This window comes from Mercenaria mercenaria, chromosome 1 (assembly GCF_021730395.1).
Source record: "Mercenaria mercenaria strain notata chromosome 1, MADL_Memer_1, whole genome shotgun sequence".
In the NCBI taxonomy this organism is placed as follows: Eukaryota; Metazoa; Mollusca; class Bivalvia; order Venerida; family Veneridae; genus Mercenaria; species Mercenaria mercenaria.
Genome location: NC_069361.1, coordinates 105,478,936 through 105,501,634, shown reverse-complemented (window position 1 = coordinate 105,501,634; position 22,699 = coordinate 105,478,936). Strand labels below are relative to the sequence as shown.

General features: G+C 35.0%; 2 protein-coding genes across 7 annotated transcripts in view; one reads left to right on the top strand and one right to left on the bottom strand.

Annotated features, from left to right (window-relative positions):
• The window catches only part of LOC123527646 (synaptotagmin-11-like), a 106,999-nt gene extending 95,255 nt beyond the window's left edge, over positions 1 to 11,744 (top strand). For both annotated transcript variants that reach the window (XM_045307259.2, XM_045307252.2), the window contains exons 7-13: positions 1,510 to 1,671; positions 3,354 to 3,473; positions 3,732 to 3,812; positions 4,180 to 4,305; positions 4,669 to 4,783; positions 7,560 to 7,765; positions 8,143 to 11,744. In XM_045307259.2, coding sequence (XP_045163194.1) covers positions 1,510 to 1,671; positions 3,354 to 3,473; positions 3,732 to 3,812; positions 4,180 to 4,305; positions 4,669 to 4,783; positions 7,560 to 7,765; positions 8,143 to 8,265 — 933 coding nt within the window. In that variant the 3' untranslated portion in view covers positions 8,266 to 11,744. The remainder of the gene's footprint in view (positions 1 to 1,509; positions 1,672 to 3,353; positions 3,474 to 3,731; positions 3,813 to 4,179; positions 4,306 to 4,668; positions 4,784 to 7,559; positions 7,766 to 8,142) is intronic.
• Positions 11,745 to 12,360: 616 nt separating this feature from the next.
• LOC123538322 (uncharacterized) lies at positions 12,361 to 21,194 on the bottom strand. Of its 5 annotated transcripts, XM_053519681.1 has the most exons (6): positions 20,591 to 21,193; positions 19,192 to 19,372; positions 18,696 to 18,797; positions 17,971 to 18,206; positions 15,220 to 15,274; positions 14,753 to 14,921 (listed from the first exon to the last, which is right to left on the bottom strand). In XM_053519681.1, the coding sequence occupies exons 1-5, from the start codon at positions 21,027 to 21,029 to the stop codon at positions 15,255 to 15,257; spliced, it is 978 nt and encodes a 325-aa protein (XP_053375656.1). In that variant the 5' UTR covers positions 21,030 to 21,193; the 3' UTR covers positions 14,753 to 14,921; positions 15,220 to 15,254. The 5 variants fall into 5 exon arrangements, with proteins under 5 accessions (XP_053375674.1, XP_053375680.1, XP_053375656.1 ...); XM_053519699.1 differs by lacking the exons at positions 17,971 to 18,206; positions 18,696 to 18,797; positions 19,192 to 19,372; positions 20,591 to 21,193 and adding exons at positions 12,361 to 13,718; positions 14,235 to 14,363; positions 15,973 to 16,745 and having other exon boundaries at positions 14,729 to 14,921; XM_053519690.1 differs by lacking the exon at positions 14,753 to 14,921 and having other exon boundaries at positions 15,216 to 15,274.
• Positions 21,195 to 22,699: the final 1,505 nt, after the last annotated feature.

Below are 22,699 nucleotides of genomic sequence, written 5' to 3'. Positions count from 1 at the left end.
ATTTTCAAACTTTGAGAAATTTTCACCTTATCAAAATTCCAAATATAGTCCATTCATCACCCAGACCCCTTGTTTCAAAAATCACAAAATTGCGAGAACACATAATTCGCGTAAAATGCCTATTTCTTTTCTAACATTGATCTTTATTGCCATCTGTTGGTTGTGATGGTCGTGTTTATCATCAAAATGAAATTAACATTTAACAGAAATACTGTCACAATCAACAATTTGTTAACATTTCTAAATAACATTACATTAAGAAACATAGAGTATTCTCGGCCCATTTAAGTCATATGATCAAAGTTTACCGACGTTTCATTTCTGGACTCTAACTTGCTGATCATTATTGGTTTGTCAAAAAAGTATTTATACATTTATGCTACAAATGTAGCAAAGTAACGTTAAAAAGGTGGCACAAGTAAGAAAATATGAGGTTTTAATCCATGACATGAAAACATGTAAAAATTACTGGTCCAAAGCCTTACTAACGTGGCAATTGAGGCTTATGATGAACAGAACAGAGGTCTCATAGTAGATTTATAATATTAATAGAACTAAAGAGGAAATTTGTTTTGTTAATAGTCAGAGTACCTCCAAGGACTTTATGCTGCGTCTGTGCAAAATGTATAGACAAAATTTGCAATTCAACAGTCGTTCGCCTGTTAACATTTCCCTTGACTGTGAAGTATTTATTTCATACTGTAGAAAACACATTTGTCTGTTGATATCCGAAATGGAAACTAAAATGGATAACAATGTTGTACATTCAACTTCTGTAACTCAGACTGACAATATATTTGTTATAATAAGATGTACGGTACAAAACTTAACCGACGGGTTTTGTATTGTGCTTAATGTTAAAAGAATAATACTTAGATGAGCTGTTTTAGATCTGCAGCTTTTCTCTTTCATTAAAAGCAAGTCTTGCCTAGAAAATCGATGTATGTAATCAGCTATAATAAGACAGATGCCAGAATAACCGCGGGAAGTAATGAATGCCATTACATTTCAAAGGCCAACGAATTGTCCATGTATGCAAGCGCTATCGTGCTTACTTTAAAAATATCATATTATCTTCGCGAACAGACACTGCCTAAGACTATGGCTGAAAGCACGGAAAGACGCCTGATTGTGACGAAAATATAGTGTCTTGAAACTATATTAATGGAAACAAAATCAAATTAGCAGTTTTATTATCTATCATGCCCGCAAAATGAAATTTACAAATAACGAATTGTGATTGTACAAAAGATGAAACATTTTTAATACTGCCATGGGAAATGCAAAAAGAAAATGCATATAAAACAAGCTTGAGATTTTAAAGTATAAATATCATATCATTCAAAAACTTTCAGCGAAAACGGGTAAATAATTGTGAAGTTGACTTTTTCAAGAATGTCTCAGAATCACAAGTTACATTCCTAATTTTACTCGCCTCTTATTATATGTGCATCACACCCGGTTAAAATGTTTCCTTCTATTCCGATATAATTCTTTCTCACTGTTCAGAGGCCACCAGGAATTGGTTTACCAGACACGCCGGTTATGATGCACGATTTGAACCTAGAAGAGATGATGACACCGCGCTATGCCACACCTTTACAACCAACAGGAAGGCTCAAAGTGCAACTACAGTTTACAGATAACGCATTAAATGTGATTATTATTGAGGTGAGAAATAAATGTCGTAAGTATGTTTTTACCTTTGATTCTTTTCATCACCAGACTTCTTCCCGTCATAACTTTCGTTGATTTCATAAGCTACTAGAGTTCTTTCTAGTTCCAGTAAAATGTTTACAAGTTTGGACGTTTTTATATAACCTGAGTTTTCTTTAACAGAAAAACACAGAATGTAGCGAAAAACAAAATGTTACTTTTTCTTACGAGAGTTTAAACGGGAATCATGCGAGTAAACACATAGCTAGGGTGGATTTATGTGCGTAGATTACACCGCATTGGTTACAGTAGTTTATGTAGCAAACTATATATTATGGTTTAGATTACAAATTTTGTTTTAAACAAGAGCTGTCACTAATGGTGACAAATGCCCCCACAGCGCCTTGACCTTTGACATGGTGACCTTGACCTGGTGACCACAAAGTCAGTAGAGGTAATGTACTCAATAAGTACTATCAGCATGTGAAGTTTGAAGGTCCTGGGTGCAGTGGTTCGCGAGTAAAGTGCCTTTATGCAAAAAGTTAACATTGGTCCCTGTGACCTTGAACTTTGACCTGGTGACCCCAAAGTCAGTAGGAGTCTCGACTTAATAAGTACTATCAGCATGTGAAGTTTGAAGGTCCTGGGTGCAGTGGTTCGCGAGTAAAGTGCCTCCATGCAAAAAGTTAACATTGGCCCCTGTGACCGTGACCTTTGACTTGATGACCCCAATGTCAGTAGGGGTCGTGTACTCAATAAGTTCTATTAGCATGTGAAGTTTGAAGGTCCTGGGTGCAGTAGTTCGCGAGTAAAGTGCCTTCATGCAAAAAGTTAACGTTGTGACGAACGGATATGCAAAAAGTTAACATTGGCCCCTGTGACCTTGACCTTTGATCTGGTGACCCTAACGTCAGTAGGGGTCGTGTACTCAATAAGTACTATCAGCGTGTGAAGCTTGAAGGTCCTGGGTGCAGTGGTTCGCGAGTAAAGTGCCTTCATGCAAAAAGTTAACGTTGTGACGAACGGATATGCCAAAAGTTAACATTGGCCCCTGTGACCTTGACCTTTGATCTGGTGACCCCAACGTCAGTAGGGGTCGTGTACTCAATAAGTACTATCAGCGTGTGAAGCTTGAAGGTCCTGGGTGCAGTGGTTTGCGAGTAAAGTGCCTTCATGCAAAAAGTTAACGTTGTGACGATCAGACATGCAAAAAGTCAACGTTGGTCCCTGTGACCTTGACCTTTGACCTGGTGACCCCAAAGTCAGTTGGGGTTGTGTACTCAATAAGTACTATCAGCATATGAAGTTTGAAGGTCCTGGGTGCAGTGGTTCGCAAGTAAAGTGCCTTCATCAAAAAGTTAACGTTGTGACGAACGGACGGACAGTTGAAAACTAAATGCCTCCCTTCGGGGGCATAAAAATACATAACCTTAATACAGATAGACCTACATATCCGATGTTATTTTGTTTGTAAACATATGCGCAGTAATAGGTATTTTCGGCCCCGGCACAGAGCATCTGGAAAATGAACAGCAAGTAAATGGCCTTGCTCAATACGTTTTTTTCTCATGACAATACATGCAGGGTAACAGTATGCAAGTATGAGATAATGATGTTAAAGCAGGGAGAATACTAGTAGTTTTTATATAGTTTCAAGTTTTAATATATCAGTAAATTCCCACCTCTTGTCTATTTAGGCAGGTGATCTCAGAATTGCTGGGTTACCTAGTAACACAGATGTTAACCCATATGTGAAGGCATTCCTTGTTCCTGGGAGAACATTTAAATACAGGACAAAAACAATAAACAAATCTAGGGCAAGTATAATAGTATTATACAATCGTTCATTATTGTTAATTTAGATTTTCAAAAGAAGACTATTAATAAACAATATGATCTTGAAACACTTAGGTTTGAAGCGGCTTGTCAAGGCTCTATTCTGTATATAATAAGCTACATGTTTCCTGATAAAAATAGTTTAAGTGTCAATACAAACCGTTTGTCGCCTTATTATCAGACGAAAAACATCCCTTTTAATATGATTAAATATTGAAATAATTCTTGTATGTGTCCAGACACCAGTTTTCCTGGAAAAGTTCTCCATTCAAGAGATAACCAGAGAGGAATTGTCAGAGGATTCTGCTCTTGAATTCCAGGTTTGTTCATTAATGTTTCTATAATAAGACAACAACTTTTGCTCTTTTAAAACATGATGGATCAGATACCTAGTGAATAATTATGTGAATCAGCGAACGTATTGCTATTAAAGTAATTGACTGTCTTTGATGATGCAAAATATGATACTAATGTGTCAAAAAGTCATTAGACTAGATCAGGTCCCATCAAGTTATTATATGAGAATTAAGTAGTCTACATCCCAAAGACATTGTTATCCAAATTGAAAAATGTGGTGATTCAGTACGCTGTCAAAAGTAAGGAGTATCAATTTTTATAGAAATAATGACTGATGACACATTGGTAAATACAAATAAATCTATAAAAGCAACTCAAACATGTTTTCAGGTTTATTCCTCGCATCATATTACTCGAAGACATCTGGTGGGTATGGCCGCGGTGCAGCTAAAAGATATAGACAAATACGAAAATGGTCTTGTGGATTTGGTTATACTGCCTCATAGTGTTTACAGGGTAAGGTTTACAGTTACTTTTTCTTCAGTGTAAATATAACATAATTTATTCAAAATATGTTTTGATCAGGTTTAGTAGTCAAGGAAATTGAATATTTGAATTACATTATTGATTAAAAACGCTGAATAACGTACATATTTTGTGACTCTAAAATGTTTTCAAAGTCCAGTGACATAATTTTCAGAGCAATACTATGGTGACCAGATAAAAGATGTTATAGTTACGTTTTAGGTATTAACATAAAAAGCTCATGCCTTAGAAAGGTTTTATACTCTACAAGTTAGATTAATTAATATTTGGTATTAAACAAAAGCAAATCTCTTCCTTTTGCAAGACAAATATGACGTTCATTTTATTTTTCAGCTACATCAAGGCGATATTCATATATCTGGTTGTTATCAGCCGGTTGCAGGGAAAATGGTATTTAGTGTGGTAGAAGCAAGAACTCTACCACGTGTATCACTTCTTGGTGCTGTTAGTGAGTATATTAAGAAGTCTTAGTAAGTACTATATCATTAAATAATAGCAAATGTTTAATTAATCTTGCAAAATATACAATAACTAAAAATATTCTGTCGTTAAATAAATGTTTAATACATTGTACATTTAATTCATTTACTTAGTGGAAAATATACACAAATCCGTGTTGAACAAAAACCATAAAAATCGCAGAAATGTAAAATGATACGCGACCAATGTTAAAATAAAAACATGATCATTAAAATCATATATGATTTAGTTAGTGGTAAAACCAGAGACAAGTAAGCAAGTGCTATTTCAAAAAACATCCATGACCCAGTTGTTCGAAATTGTAACAGGTGATTAAGCAAACAGTCAATTAACTGTTAGGCTTTTATTTCGACATTTAAGAATAAAATCTGTAAAAAGATCAATTGGAAGCATAGAATGCAACCAAAAAGGAATAATAGCAGACTCGGTTTGATTGAGTCTGTTTATGAGAAGTAATGAAATGTGCAACACCTCTCACGCCCCCTAGCACCGGTTTAAGCGGAACTCTATTACACATCTATTGAATGGACTCCATGAGTGCAATGGACCAGAAAATATAACAAAGACCTAGATAAACATTGAATGAGTTAAGGATTATGAACCCTAAAAAGTCTTTACAGCAAAACCAAAACATCATACTTGTGTTTCCCACCAAGCCTAATGTTTTGAATCAATATTCAATCGGAGGTTATTTTAACAGCCAGTTTAAGGTTTGAAAAACTGATCCAGTTTTCTAGAACACAGACTCCTCACATCGTAACCTTATAGAATTGTAAATATGGCTGTTCATATGACTAACATAAATACAAAAGTAAATCATATATACAGCAAGGACAACAACAAAAAAAAAAAACAACAAAAAAAAAAAAAGACAAACAGACCAACACAGTTGGACATCGCCTTTGAACGTCCAGTACCAAGGAACTTTAAACAATTTATGACACTCGCCCATCCTCAGTCTTATCTTGAACTATGTTCCAAAGTCACATGAGTAAACAAAATAACCCCCACTAGTTTAAACCTTAACACGTTTAATGATAACAGAAGGCATTGAATGTAAAGCTCGCCTGAGCCTTGTTATCGCTTTTATAGTAATCAGCTGCACGTATAACAAGAAATTTCGCACAAAATAAAAATATCAATTTCAAAATGTCACCTATCTTCCAGGTTAATATTTATTATATTAGAAAATATGTCTTTACATTGGTGCACTCTAAAAGAAATATATTGAAACATGATAGGTATTGCACAAGTTCATTTAAGACATGTATTCTACCATTTCCATTTATCATCATTATATTCTAGCTGTCTCGTGCAGTAACAGCCTAAGCAGATTTTCCTGTAACACGTATTTTGAAGGCTGCTGAGTGAATTGTCATGTTCCCTGAATATCAGCATATTTTATTGTAATTTGGTGTTAAGTCAGAAAATAAATAACCTTCTAATATAGAGGAACTTGTCCCCTTGGGATTGGTATAATTGATATTGCCAAGCATTTTCTAGATAATAGCATGTCATTGAGCGAATAATGTTCAACCCCGACGGTCGCAGAACGTTCCCAGAAAATAATCACTTAATAACGCAATTCTTGACACGAATTCTCCTTGTGGTCAAGTTTTCGTTAAATAATTCTGTAATAAGCTGATGCGATCTTTCCATTTTCATGACGAGGAAGATCATTTCAAAATCCTATTGTTTTATAGCTGAAAGTTTCATAACAATATATGTAGTTCCTATTGATATTGTAGCAAATGAATGTTATAAACATGTATTGGAACAATAATCCTTAAATACCAATGTTGCTATAAATAGTAACGAGAATGATAATGTTTTTGGCGGCAATACGAGCCGCAAGATACAATAATAAATTTTTTAGTGTTTTTTTTTCTCATAACGGCTCGCTGAACTGCCTTACATGACGTAAGGGACAGCTTGAATAAATAAATTTACAATAGCCAGCATGTTGAATATCCCTATCAGTATTTCGTCAGACATATAACACTCGTTGACTGTAAGACAGTTTTCTACCTTAAATTTTATCCCCTATCATTTAGACTTGAACGTTTGAATAAATATTTCTGTGTGTTCATGTTCAAAACGCAAGCTGCTACATAAATCCTCATTGCTAAACATTCTATTTTAATTATTTTTTCTGCATATAATTGAATATTTAATGAGTTGTAAGGCACATGATCAAAACTGAAGGATATTGTCAACAACATGTTACAGTATGGATACACAAAACAAGTCAGTATCATGACGATGTTGTTTACATGACGTCACTTATTTACAAACCGGTGCCATAATAAAATCGATCCGATAAAATTCAGTTGGTGTCAGTTGCCTGCTGATGAATTAAGGTATTAGTATCAAACACATTAATACTTGTTTGCTCGGCGCGATTACGGAAAGTGCCCACAAGATGTACTTCGGGCAACACTTAGGTCGTTATGTATTTCTTCGGACAATATTCCGTAATCGCATCAGGCAATTAAGTATTAACCACAAAATCAAACTTACGAACTGAACTAAAATAGTAAGAATAAAAGAGGATAATATAAGTGTATAGTATAAATATCTGAAATAGTATTTACAAAACATTTAAAAATCTGATCAATGTTTAGCTGAAAGTTATTGCTTCCTGTCATGTCCATACGTTAATTAACCAAAATGGGAATCGCCTTTTTTTAAGGTACTTTGTACCAGAATACACTTTTGGCATTGCAGTAGTTTTACTACTTCAGATCCTTATGTTAAAGTGGAGATGTATATAAATGGAATCAGAGAAGCAAAACATAAGACAAAAGTCCGTCAAAACACACAAGATCCTGTATGGAACCAGCCGTGTGTCTTCGACATTAACAGAGAGAATCCGAAACTTCTTGGCCATGTTTTTGTTTTTCACATTATCCACAAGGACATGATGATGGGCGTGCAGAAAATTGGACAGGTGGGGACTTCTTTATAACAGACGGTCATTCAGTCGGTTATTAATTTGTAATTTTCTATTTTTGAGAAGAATTGCTAAATGCCGGTTGAAAGTAATTTACAACATACATGAGCATAGTCATTGCATCGTTATTCAATGTCGACAAATAAAACTTACGTAACTTTGCAGTGGGGATAGAGTTTTAGATTTTTAACGACAGGTAAAGACTACTGATTAGTTTAAATATAAATTGTTGTATAATAGAGTATTACATAATAGAAAATTTGCTTGTGAACAGAGAGCAGATAGAGAAGACAGAAATGCATTAAAAATTGAATGTCGGTATATAGGAACAGACTATTAAAATGTACCTTTTCATTGACTTTTTCATTATTTAGGTGGAGCTTGGATGGTACAGTCATGGAGAGCAGCTGGATCATTGGTACGAAATAATGGAACATCCACATAGACCAACAGACTACTGGCATCCTATCATAAAGACTAGCAAAATCACTTCATGACCTTGAAATGCTACAATTGTATGAGTGGATTATATTTTGTCTATATACAAACGAAGACACTGGTTAAACCTGCTAAAGTTTCATATCAATAAAAATCAAGAAAAACAGCAAGGGAAACGTACGTCAATCACAAATAAACTTTTGCCATAGATGTCTTACTAAATATTTAGCAAATTATACCAATTTGGTTTTAATTATAGCAGCAATGACAAACAACTACAATTATGTAACAAAACAAGAATTAGACAATAGTTTTAACTGACAATAGGGGACATATAATAGGGAGGAAGGTTATTGATGACTATGTGATCACTAGTCGCGTTGGAATAATTCGAGTCCACTCTATACATTGTTATTTATGTAAAAATGCGACCAATAATGGTGTTGGATTTTGCAACCTGCTGGGCAGGTGTCAAATGCATGTGTGATATGCGTAAATAACTGCAGTAATGTAATCATTTATGTACATAAGTAACACTTTTCTTATTGTATTGAGTTATGTATGTATTTCCCTTAATATTATTAAATCTGAAAAGGCCACCGCTTTATTAAATAAGTGCAATCAATAAGAAAGCCACCAGGAAACATTGTGACTATATTGTCAGTAGTAGATGTGGAATGTACCGAAATGGAATCTATAGTGGTGTGACCGTATTGTTTAGTGTATCTTTTGTTTCGAAAATTTAAATGACATTTCAATTTAATCGGATAACAGTCTATAAATATTACTCAGTATGCCAATAAAATAGAATAACTTACTGCTATATCTAAAGGAAGACACGATAACATGCCAAAGTTTACCTCTATCAGATTGTTGAAAAGAAAGCTATTGTATTCGATTATAAATAGTTTTGTCCTATTATTGTAAAAGCCTCAGTCATATTTCATTTAATTTTGATCAGTGGCTACCAAACGCCAGAAACGCCAGAAAAAAGGCAGGTATGATCAACATAAACATGTTTTTATAAGCACAACTGAACTTATACCATGCATGACACTGTCTTATCTTGGTTACCCTATTCGTTTACGGCTATACAAAGTTAATATATAGATAATATTATTTATTTAGGCACAGCGTCATCTTATCCACATATCATACATCTTCCAATTTTATTCGGTGATCCCTTGCGAAAAAAAATGCGATCCGTATTAAACTTTGAGTGGTATATGTTTGTTCACTGTAATAATGTAAACTATTAACGTTGTTATGTTGCCTAATCCTACACAAGGCGCCTTTCTTGATAGAAGTTACTGCATAAGTAATTCTTCATTACATACTTGAGTATTACAGTTAATCTATGAAATTCACAATCAAATTCCTTCGGTAGAATACGATTTTAACCAAACGATTTTACATTTACTTTGATTTTATTTTTGTACCAAAATATTTTCTCTGAGACATACGAATGATCTCAGTGCATATATATTTGTTATATCATAGTATATTTAATTTATAACATATATTTTGACAGCAAATGGAATATGTTTATAAAGTGTTGTCTGTCTTCTTAAAGACCCATCACAATCTGGCGACCGACCTATTTTCCCTACATCAGTTTCATGAAATCATCCTATTAGTAATAATACTCTTATAATACAGCTTTAGTACAAAATGTCAGGCCCTTCCTGAATTATTGTATGTTCACAACTTCATCGACTAATTCTTCTTAGCTTGTTTGATTTAGACATTTTCTTTCAGTACAGTCAAACCTGTGTTAAAGACCACATCTGAACAGAGACCATCTGGCTCTAAAGACCACATGTTTTGTTTTCCATTTTAACATTCACAGTGTATTTTAACCTGTGAATGAAGACCAGCTCACAAAAAAGACCACATTTTGGCTCTCCCAAGGGTGGTCTTTATAGACAGGTTTGACTATTTGTATATTTTAAAGCTCTAAAACAGCTAAATATATATCTTGCACTGTAGGAAGTATACCTGATATTAGCTCTTGTGTAATTACCTCCATAGAAACACAGAAACTACAGTAGTTATTCCGTGTGGCGGGTCTTTAAAAGGTGTCTTGGTTGTAATCGTCTGACTTTGAATAAAATGTGTTGTTTTGAAATATAGAGATGTTGAGAGATGTTGAAATAGAGGTATTTGTCTTACATATTTCTTTTATATCAAATGAAATGGTTATGCATTTGTAATGATGTAATTATAAGTATTGCTAGACGTGAAGCGAACAAATGAACATGCATCAAAGTCAGTTATGAAATTACAGAAGTGTTGGGTAATCATGAAGTTCAACCGATGATGATAATTCAAAAATTTAAACGACAAGACTTTTAATAAGGTAAAACTATTGCTTTATACAGTAAACATTCTTTTGGCTGCAAAAGTGTTTGAAGAGAATTCATTTCTTGGGATGCATGCGTGTGTGTACGCGTGTATGTGCGCGTATGCGTGTGTGTGTGGACAAATATCTGCACGTATGCATGTGCATTTAAACGTGAAAACATATGTCCGTATGTTTGTCCCTGATTATATTGTTATGGTAGCATAAATTAGAAGTACAATGCGGTTTTCTTGCAATGTAAAGTTAACTACGCTCGTCACAAATTTTTGTTAAATAAGAAACTTTAGCGAGCTTTTCTGACTCGTCAAGAATCCATTAACCAAATATATCCGTATGGCTCACCTTTGAATGTAACGTAGCGTTTTGTTAAATAAGAAATCAATACAAGTGTAGAGGTATATGAAAAGCTATAGATTTTTACCTTTTTTAACGGTTCTACAAAGTAAAAACAAATCATTAAGGTTATTACACTTGTGCATTCTTAGACTTTTCTTTCTGATTATCTTATTGTAGTAAAGCAAAACAAGAAAATACGAAAATCTGCTTTATAATTTCGATAAATCTTTATTATCATGGCATACATATGTAGAATATAGTGAGTTTTACCCTTTTTATGAAAATAACAACATACCGTTTAATTGTTTGTGGAATACGAGTAGTTTGCATATAGTCGTGTTAAATTTGGAGAGACATATTCTGTTCCTAGTATAATATGTGTCGTCAACCCACCATTATTTCAAACACATGAATGTAGTGCGTATCCAGTGTATTTAGATTGTGTGTATAAGCCAGTTTGCTGAAAATATTACGAACGAACGCTGTTCAACATTAACATAGATACATGTAGCTATAGCAAACATGATTGTTTTGTCTGTATTTTAAACTTCAAATAAGGGTTATTGTAAAAAAAGACTCGAGACATTCTGATAGATAAATAAGTGGACGCAACCTTTAAAGTGTAGAACTTGATCTTACCCTCTTACAAACGAGTGAATAGTATAATGTTCATGTTAATCTAATTACAAATTTTGTAAATAATTTATTTATTAGAATATTGTGATATATGTACTATACGATGCTAGTAATGCTGTCGATGAAACCCCCTTGTTGTTGATTTTACTGATGGTTAAGAGTATTAACCATGCGTTATATGAATGAAAAATAAATATTTTAGTTTGAAAATGAGTTGTTCTGTTTTTAAGGATCAATACTACGTTTAGCGTGTGTATTATATATTTTACACTTATAGAATGACTTGCCGAAAAATAGTTAAAATGATATTTTTGTCTTTTATCGGATCACCATTCAATAATTGTCTAATTTAGAAATAAATATTTACAGTTTTATTTTCTAAATCTTGACTTATTTGCCAAGCAAACATATGTTTAATATACAATGGTCAAAACGCAAACACTATGGACCTGTGATTTATATACGTCATGCAATAAATTATTACAAGGCCTCTTATATACATCTCCGGTTCATAGTTTGAGCAATCTATATTCGGTAAAAAGTATTTATAACATTCCATAGTTTATGTTATATAACCGATCTAAATTTAAGGTAAGACCTGTGTAATGGGCAATATCAAGAACCTAAAATTGCAAACTGTATTGTTATTCTGTATCATATTGTACATCTAAATGTGAAATATTAAAAGATTTTACCGCGTCATTTAATAGTTACAGGTGTTTTTTGATACTACCCCTTTTAGGCCATTTGACGCCAACAGAACCAAGAGACATGTTTTGCATTATAATATTTTTTTTCATCAAAAAGAAAAAAAACACTCTTTCTAGCAGGTATTCTATTCCTCTATATATATATTGTACCAAAAAACAACAATCCATGTATAGTAAACAAGGCTTTCATAAAATATAAGCAAAAATATATAGCGATATGGGCTAAAACTGACGACTTGTGGGATGAAATTTTTTTCAACTATTTGTTTCAAAGTTCAAAATTTATACATTCAAAGGTATGTAATAATGTAATTTTGGTATTAAAATTTTCCTCAAAGTGTAGGCAATAAGATATATGAAAATCAAAAACTTTTACCATCTATTTTTTTTAAATAAGTCCAAGCAAAAAGGTATCCCCTAAAATTACGATAACAATTTTTTCATGAAAAAAATGCTCGAAATGTCTTTCACGATTATTTTCACAAAAATAAGTATCTAGTTTGCTTGCCATACATTATTCATAAATACAGTACTCTTCTGAAAGATTCAATACTTCTTTGAAAGATAAATAACTTGAACTAGTGTCAAATTATTTATAAAATTAATCAAGACATAGTACATGTTTGACCTTGAATTGACGAACAAACCTAATTTTTGCCTTCAAAATACGACACTAATTTTGGAATTACAGCCTCCAAAACCCTCTTAGAATTTGTCACTCTTGGCAACCCTTCACTGTTTCTCATAGTAAATACATTGTACAGTCCATCTTCTCCCTTACGTAGAAAGATTGTATGTAAATGTTTGAAATTTAACCCCGAGCTAGCCACATTGTCGGCAGTGGACGACTTCATGACACCATTTGCTACCAGAACAGAAAGAGATGGCATGTTTTTCTTTTTCTCTATGTTGGATTCCATGCTGTGTTTGACATCTCTAGGAGGAAAACTCTTCACTACTACACACTTTTCATCATGTTTCACAGCGTAACTGACCAGCTCTGACAAACACTTGACATCATCAAGAGCGTTATACACTTTGGAAAGCAATGTACGGGCCAGATCCTCCTGTTTGTAAGACTCCCTTTTAGGACATACGAATTTAAATACTGGAAGAGTGTCTACCAATCCTATTACACATGCACAAAGTTCACTAAACATTCCAGTAGCTAAGCAGGCGTTGATAATGATAGGAAAGTCAAAACGTTTTCCATTATGTGCAATTAGAAACACGTTTCTGAACTGTTTCAGCCAGCTAAACAATTCTCTGAGTGCTGATTCAATAGTTTTAGTTTCAACAGGAACACCATTTACAAACATATCACTACTATTTGTCACAACAATTTTAGTCACTTGTTCGGCAGAGGCACTCATCGGTAGTTTGGGTAACACATAGCAACTGAAGCTCTTCTCTGTGCTCACATGTTTGGCGGCTATCTGTGTTATATGAGGATACACCTCTCCTCGAACTGAAAAAATAGCAGCAAATGAGAAGTGAAATAAATAAAATAGTAACAAGTGTAAATAAACACAAGAGCGATCAGTGATCACAGGTGTCGCCTGCCGGGAACATTCAGACAAAGGGAGATAATTCAAAAACTAGGACAGGTAGAGTTATGGTTCTTTGACACTGCACACCCCCTCAATGAGTTCTATCATTGTGTGAAGTAGTAAGTTTGTATCTTTCAAAGTTTTCGAGCTCTGCACCAGACAAGAAAAGGTGACGGACAGACAGAAAGACGACGGAGAAGTGATCCTAATATATGACGCAGCTACTCCATAGCAGGCGACATAAAAAACCTTTGGTCGAAGCAATGCATGAACAAATCCTCTCCCATAAAAAGATCATTCGATTAGAAACAGCCATTGCCACAAAGCATAGAATAGGCAAACAATGCAAAATCGTAACTCTTGAGCTGTTTCTTTGTCTGTGTTTATAAAGGTAGACAACTGTATTTACAAAGGGAAAAGATAACAATACTAACTAAGGTCTGTAGTTTCAAGGTCCACAGTGATGTACGATGGTTCGCCACTTGAACAGACTGGCTTGAATACTCCACGCGGTATAGGATCAGGGATTCTGTCTATGTCAGTACAATCTTCATGGCCAACTTCTGTAGAAATATAAATTGGTGAAAGTTAACAAGTCATACAATTTATATATATAAAGTGAGGTTGAGGTATATACATGTATGTCAATTACACAGCATGGGTGCCCAGTACTGCCTGATACACATGATAAAAGTCTGATAAATTCTTAGACCAAAAGATTTTTTTAGTTATAACATAACAAGGTCATCACTTTGTAAATAACAGACAGAGCAAAAACTATGAGCCAATTTGAATAAAACTGTTGCAAACATTACACTGAGGTTCAAGATTTAAAAGTTTACATGTATGTTTGAATGAAAGCATCATATACATGTAGGTACAATACAGATACAAACAAAACAGGCCAACTGTAAGTGAAGAAACTTACCTGACTGATATGTCATGCCTTCCAGTGACTCTGTAGCCGACTGGTTGACAGCACGCTCTTTCTTCAGGAATAAACGTCTTCCTTTTGCAGAAGGCTTACAGAACGTTTCTTGACTTTTTTTGCGTTTGCTGGCACACTGCTTTGCATACTTTTGTGTGTGGTGTCCAGGGGACAAATCAGCACTTTTGTTTACCTTTTATAATGATGAAAAAAGTAGTTATTTAAAGACATATTTTTAAAAAGCCTACAGTTACATCAATTACAAAAGTTGCTCTTCTGTACAATAGTTTGAAACAAGGAATAGATTTATTATTACCACTATCAGATAATGGCAGAAATGTATATTATTAACTATACAGAAAACTTGCTTTCAAAGAACTTATAAAAATCATTACAATTAATCTAAATTACTAGTTGATGGTGTAATTATTGTACAGATCATACAATTGGTGAATTTACAACATTATAAAGACCTGAGATTGTACACTTACTTGTAACTGTAGAAGACAACCAAACAATGTAACTATCAACTGCAAAACGTAGTAACTGAAAATCAAAAGAACATCTGAACTGTAACTATAAAACGGGTAAACATCGACAGACTGCACAACATTTAAAAGGCAACAAACAAATACAAACAAACAAGTTCAAATTCAATGATTGGAACACTTATCAGCTGTAAGACAGTCCCATCAGAAATTATGTATACATTTTCAAAATATACTTCATAAATTAAAACAGTAACTTGTCTTTTGTTCCAATAAATTTCTAGGTTGGCATTCATAGAAATAAATATAGTAGGAATGTGACTCATGCTCACTTATGACCAACTAGGCTACTTTGGGATCATTGTGGCCAGGTTTCATTGAAATCCACCTTGTATATTCAGAGATGTGGTAACAAAATTTGATAAGAATTTAAGTTGAAGGTTATTGTGACCTTGACCTTTGACCTAATTCTCACTTAGGACCAACTAGGTCACAGGGTGATCATTGCGGCCAAGTTTCATTGAATTCCATCCAACAGTTTCAGAGGAGATGCAATAAAAAGTTAACAAACAGATGGAATGACGGACGAATCACAGACAAGCCATCTCATGTAAGGTGGGCTAAAAAGATCACTACTGAAAATTACATGATTAAAACATTTGCCAACCTAGTGACTTTTTCCACCATTGTAAAACAAGACCCCTTCCCAGAAAAGAACTTGTAAACAACATTAGAACAATTTTACAACTGTGTTACCTCTACTATATAGTTCCTGCCTTCATTGATAAAAGCTGCTGTGGCCTGTACTCTAAAGTCTAAAGCCTCAGTCCCGCCATAGTAGATGTTCTTTGGAGCTTTGAGCGATACCTCACGGTTGGCGTGCTCACACTGCTGACTGGATCCCAATTCAATGAGCTGGCTCGCTTTGGCAATGAAAGGTGTCATAATGTCCTCTAGCCGTTTTCTCAATGTCTCACCAGTCAAACTAGATTTGTAGGGTAGTGAACGGTGAACATAGGTTACATCTTTATTCCTTAGATAACCACAAAACCTTGGCTGACATAACTGATGATCACCGAAGTTATGAGGAATAATTGCTCTCAGATTCTCTTGTAATCCATGTAAGTCCCCGCTATTCTTTGAAAGGGCATATGAGACACACTTTTGGATATGACTTATTGATATCTTGCTTATTTGATTCCCTTCTCATTTTGTAAACCATACAAGCTTTTGCCTAAGTTTTTGATCACATGGTTTTTGTCATATTTCTTTTTCAGACTAATTCCATGCTTGCTTTTCAGTCTGGCCAATAAAGTGTTGTCACCATCACCTTCAAGGATTTCCACCGGGGTGCCTGCTTTAGCTAGATCAAGTATAGCTTTCTCTCCACTTTCACTCTCCATAGAACGGGCACTACCGGAGTGGTTCCGTACACAGCGATGTTGCCGTAGTGGCTGGCCAGGTCGGTGACGTCTCCACCAGTTGCAGGTTGAGCACTGCCGGTGGCTGATGACGCTCTTTACAATCTTCTTCCCATCTTTGAAGAACTCATAAAGAATGTATGAGCTGAGATAGATATAACTTGACTATAACTGAAAGTTACCCTTTATTACTGAAAAATGAATATATATGGCTGCAAAAGTCAAAATAGCCAATTTTGGACATTTAAGGGGCTATAACTCTGAAGCCCATGATGGAATCTGGCCAGTTCAAGAAAGGAACAAAGATCTTGTGATGATGCAAGGTGTGTGCAAGTTTGGTTAAAATCAAATCATAAATGAAGCTGCTATTGTGCAGACAAGGTCAAAATAGCTAATTTTGGCCCTTTCAGGGGCCATAACTCTGGAACCCATGATGGAATCTGACCAATTTAACAAAATAACCAAGATCTTATGGTGATACAAGTTGTGGGCAAGTTTGGTAAAAATCAAATCATAAATGAAGCTGCTGTTGTGCAGACAAGTTCAAAATAGCTAATTTTGGCCCTTTCAGGGGCCATAACTCTGGAACCCATAAGGGGATGTGGCAAGTTCAAGAAAGCAACCGAGATCTTATGGTGATACAAGTTGTGTGCAAGTTTGGTTAAAATAAAATCATAAATGAAACCACTATTGTGCAGACAAGAAATTGTTGACGGACGGACGGACGCACACACGACGGACGAAGGGTGATCACAAAAGCTCACCTTGTCACTATGTGACAGGTGAGCTAAAAACATCTTGTCCTAATGAAGATGTAAGCAGTTCTTTATTTTTCTATTTTTAGTAACACTCACATGATCTTTGACGGGTGAAAATAATCTGTATACTTTTCATGTTATCGCAGGAACAATTTTTGTGCCCGGACGGACAGGCAGACAGATCAACAATGGATAAACCTTTACTCCCTTCCGCTGAAACATTCCAACCAATTTTCATGAAGATCCATTGACAAACATGGTCTATACTGAGGTTACAAAGTTATTCTGTTATTTGAGCTAATGACCTAGTTTTTTGACACCATGGAACCAGTTCAAACTTGACCCAGATATCGTCAAGGTGAACATTCTGACCATTTTTCATTAAGATCTATTGAAAAGTATGGCTTATAGAGAGGTCACAAGGTTTTTCTATTTTTAGACCTACTGACCTAGATTTTGACCCCACATGATCCAGTTTCCAATGTGACCAAGGTATCATCAATATGAATATTCGGACCAACTTTCATAAAGATCCAATGAAAAATGTGAACACAAAAGAGAAGAAAAAAGCTTACACGTTAGACTGTCAAATCCACGTTTCTGCCAAGCAGTATCAGCAGAGCAAGACATACCATATCGACTCTTGGCCTTGTACTTGGACAGAAGATTTTTTCGGATGGTCGTACTCCTACCATGGCCAAACGGTCTACACTTTCTTCTGTGTCTACGTGGTAAGGGAGATGGGGTGTCAGCACTATCTGTCACATTACTTGGCATACTTGCTGTTACTAATGAGCTTTGTAAGATGGACCTGCAAGTGATTCAAAGTTTGTGGTGTTTCAGAACAGTAAACTGTTACTGAAAAAATGATAGAAATTATGCACAAAAATCTGTAGGAATTAAAAGGTACAGATGGTCACATTTGCAATATTGATATGTCTGTATACTGCCAGTTCCAAATATGAGCTGTGCCATGAGAAAATCAACATAGTGGGTTTGCGACCAGCATGGATCTAGACCAGCCTGCGCATTCGTGCAGTCTGGTCAGGATCCTTGCTGTTCGCTAATGGTTTCTCTAATAACAATAGTCTTTGAAAGCGAACAGCATGGATCCTGACCAGACTGCACGGATGCATGCTGGTCGCAAACCCATTATGTTGGTTTTCTCATAGCACGGCTCATATTACTTTATTAACATACATATTTAACGTGCAAACTCTATGATGCAAAATTGTAATTCTATATGTTCATTTAAACATAACTTTTCATTCACTGTTGAAATAAATTACATTAAATTTACTTAGTTGCTGGTGATGTATCTGGTAATGCTGCAATACCCAGATCTTCTATTAAACACTCCATGCTGGCTGCAGCAACTTTGGACTCCTCTTGGGAAATTTCACTGAAATAATCAATGTATTTTACTATGAACAAACATATACATATTTATACATGTCCCAAATGAAAACAGAATAATGTGTGTATGCATCTATATATTTATACAATGTCTGATTGGTTTGAATTGACTATCAATTTTTAATACATATGTATTTTCATACAGTTATAAAGAAAGTGCAAGGTACAACTTCAAGTCATGTTTAGCAATCTGAAACTGAAAGTATAGGATCCTTTTTCCAGAGGATGTTCAAGAAATTCCCTGGCCAATGGACAGGATAATTGCAGTACACCTCCTTTATTACTCACTTATGGGACTGGAGATAAAATTACTACATGTATATACCTTTATTTACATTAATTAACTATAGAACACATATATATATATTTAATTATGTTACCTCATTTCTTTCTGAAAGGTTTCTTGGGCTGCTGTGTCAATAGATTGTTGGGCAACAGACTCTACAAATCTTCCTGCACGTCGTTCCATATCTTGCAGATTCCTCTTATTAATCGGGGCTATGTTTAGAGTGGAGAGCATGTTGTTAACCTTCCCGGAACCACCAATGCTATCTATCATGGCTAAACAAAACCAGAATAATTAAAATTACCTTTCTGTCGAACATTTGTATTTTATCTTTTGAATAACAACTGAAACTTGTAAAGCCAGCAAACATACACAATAACACTGTACAGTGGTCAGAATGCATTTAACCATACATCAATCGAACCCTGGACTTAATAGATTTTTATAATTGAGCCGTGCCATGAGAAAACCAACATAGTGGGTTTGCGACCAGCATGGATCCAGAAAAGGCCGGCGCATCTGCGCAGTCTGGTCAGAATCCATGCTGGCCACTTTCAAAGACTATTGTTATTACAGAAACCATTAGCGACCAGCATGGATGCGCAGGCTGGTCTGGATCCATGCTGGTCGCAAACCCACTATGTTGGTTTTCTCATGGCATGGCTCATATTTATTATTCAAACATCCTTTATTATTCAGTGTTCCCACTCATTTTTAAAATTAAGTAAGGGTAAAATCTACACCCTGGTTACAAATTTATGGGTAAATAATTAAACCTGGAGGTTAGATGTATGGAAACAAGGCCTTATCCGAAAATACGTCTGTCCAAAATTCTACATCTGACAGTTGAAGTCTTAAGCATATTATATATATTATTATCAAGTTTTAAGTCTGTCAGAAACAATATTAAATTTGTCAGTTATAGGAAAAATTTGGCCTTATTCAGACAAAATTTGAATACCTGTTTTCAACAAAATCCATTGTCTTCTCTTGATTTTATCAATAAATGCCTGTGCACTGTGTGCAGTAAAGGTCGGCAATAAATCTCCCGCATCAAGTGTACGCACACATTGAACAGTACACTCAATACATGCGTACATCCAATAGGGGCGATTTAATGTTGACGGTGCAGTAAATAAAGTGATATATGCATTTGTACTCGGTCCATTTCATACGCGAGCAATCTCGCACCAGGTCAAATTTTAATGTGAATGGGAACGCTGATTATTTTTGTTATTTTCTCAGACCTTCACAGAAAGACGTCGCAAATGCATATTCTCACATGTAACATTCATTTTTCTGATTGGCAGTGGCTTGCTTGCCGGTTCCGGCTACGTAGACTAAAGGACAGATAGTCAGTCCTATATATGGCTAAAGTGTTTACGTTTTAACCCTTATTTGGACTAGTTATTTTCTTCACCACTTTCAATGGATTGCAATATGTGAACAAAAACAAGTGACACAAAACTTTGAATAAATATCAGTGGACTTACCAACACCAAGCTTTGTATTTGCTGCAAAGCAAGGCATGCCTTTCTCTTTTACTCTGTGTGTCTTTCCATACGGGACTCGATTTACATGTTCACAGTCCAAGTTGCTGCACCTCACATATAGGAAACCTGACAAACCTTTTTTTAACTCCCCAACAACAGAGTATTTATTCATAGATACAGGGCCTAGCTTACACTTTTCACAATATTCTAAATTGTCCAGTAACACACCCAACTCGACAATAATCCTTCTATCCCTCCACCCATCTCGACTTGCGTTCTCCGGCAGATTTAAGTGTTTGTCACTACGATGGCGTTCCTGAGTAACTGTCGGTTTCTGTCCACAGTATACATGGTCTAAAGTTACCGATAACGGCTTCTTAATAGCCTTATTCACCTTTTTCTGGCCAGCAAAACGACCTTTCGCATCTCGGGCCGCCATTTTGATGCCCCGGATGTAAACATGTGGTTCCCGTCACTCATTCTATTTTCATTTTGAAAGCAGGGAACCACGTTCGGAATTACGGAAAAGGTTTGTTTATGTCCGGATCGCACCGAATTGTTACGATTTTTGTCGAAATAAGACGAATGAACCGGAAGTGTATTACGCAGGTCTTACCTTAACACCGTTTACTGACCTAATGCGTTTTTAGAACGTGGCTTTCACTGTTGGATATTCTTCCTTGTTTTTTACTGGCCTATTATGTCAAAAACTCAAAAATCAAACTCAAAATTAATTTCTGATGTCATGTGATAATTATTTGAGTGGCTTTCCAGTAAATAAAACATAATTTCCCAGGCCCTTCAAACTTTTCTTGCCTTTGTTCCTTTGCTTTTGTTACCTTATTCTTAAGTATAACAATAATACTGCTGAGTAATATACCTGTATCTGTATCATGCGAGGATAAAATCGACAAAGGTTTGCTTCAGCCCGGCCATTCTTATCTTATTTTTTTTCTTCGTTAGTATCTCAATAACCTTTCTGATATTTTTACAAATACAGATGATGAATTATTTAGTGTGTTATCCCTTTAGAAACTTTGTGATTATCATAGGTTTTTAAAAGGAGTGGAAAATGGAAGTGTACATTCCTGTTGGTCGAAAACTTGGCTTCCAGCAATCGTATTGGAATTACTGGACTTGGGAAGGACTGTCGATGAATTCACATTGTCCTGGCCGGCGGAGTCAGTAACGGACATATATTAACTTGGTCAAACAGCGCTCTGCCCAGGTATTGCATTTACATGCATCTACAGCTTAGTTTTGGCTGACATGCAGGCGATGTTTTTATCACATAGAAACAAATTAAAATTACCTTAAGTCTGATCGACTTTTTCTTCTTACGTAGTAATCCTGACCATAAATGAGGAGAAAATTTCCATTAAGGAATCACCAACAAAAATGTCTTCTTTCTAGTTTTTTTTGTGGTTAATATCACAATTTGATAATCAAAGACTATAACGGGCTTGATAAGTACTAAAATGTCAATAAATAAAATATCATTAGTTATGTGAATTCATATTGCCTTTATGTTTTGTCAAGGACGGTCGCAGTGATCTCGGCCTAACGACATATTAAAAACCATAGATGAAAAAGACTGGAATTTAATGTCAGCAAACGTGTCACTAAAGCATGTAAAGGTGACAAACCAATACAATTAATTAAGTACGGGAAGACAAATTATTTAATAAATCAGTTGAATACTGATATACCCACATACACATATATCATGATACAATTACATGCTAATGCTATGAAACATCACATCTATAAGGTGATTTATATCAAACTGCAACAATATATCAATGTGAATTAATAATTATATTTCTATTTCGAATGAATACAAACATCACTGAAAAGTCAAATTGTGCCTATTTCAAGTGTCAATATTACTTCTTGCACAAACACAAAGATAAAAAGTTCAACTGCGCACATGTGCTTGACTGATCCTTGTATACCTATCAATGAAATATTCATGATAATTTCTTTGTGAACTGTTAATTGCACTTTTTTCACAAGCTACATCAATATACAAACACTATAACATTTAACGCGATGAATACTGGAATGTTAGTGCATGTGAGATACATATCAGAGTCTATTTTAAACAGA

Bases quoted from the DNA above. Each gene is read 5' to 3' on its own strand.
- LOC123538322 (XM_053519673.1), bottom strand. From the start codon at position 21,029: ATGGCGGCCCGAGATGCGAAAGGTCGTTTTGCTGGCCAGAAAAAGGTG. The intron at 19,373-20,590 runs GTAAGTCCACTG...GGTTTTGTTTAG, and splicing joins AAATACAAAGCTTGGTGTTG to CCATGATAGATAGCATTGGT. The intron at 18,207-18,695 runs GTAAATTTAATG...AATCACTTGCAG, and splicing joins GATACATCACCAGCAACTAA to GTCCATCTTACAAAGCTCAT.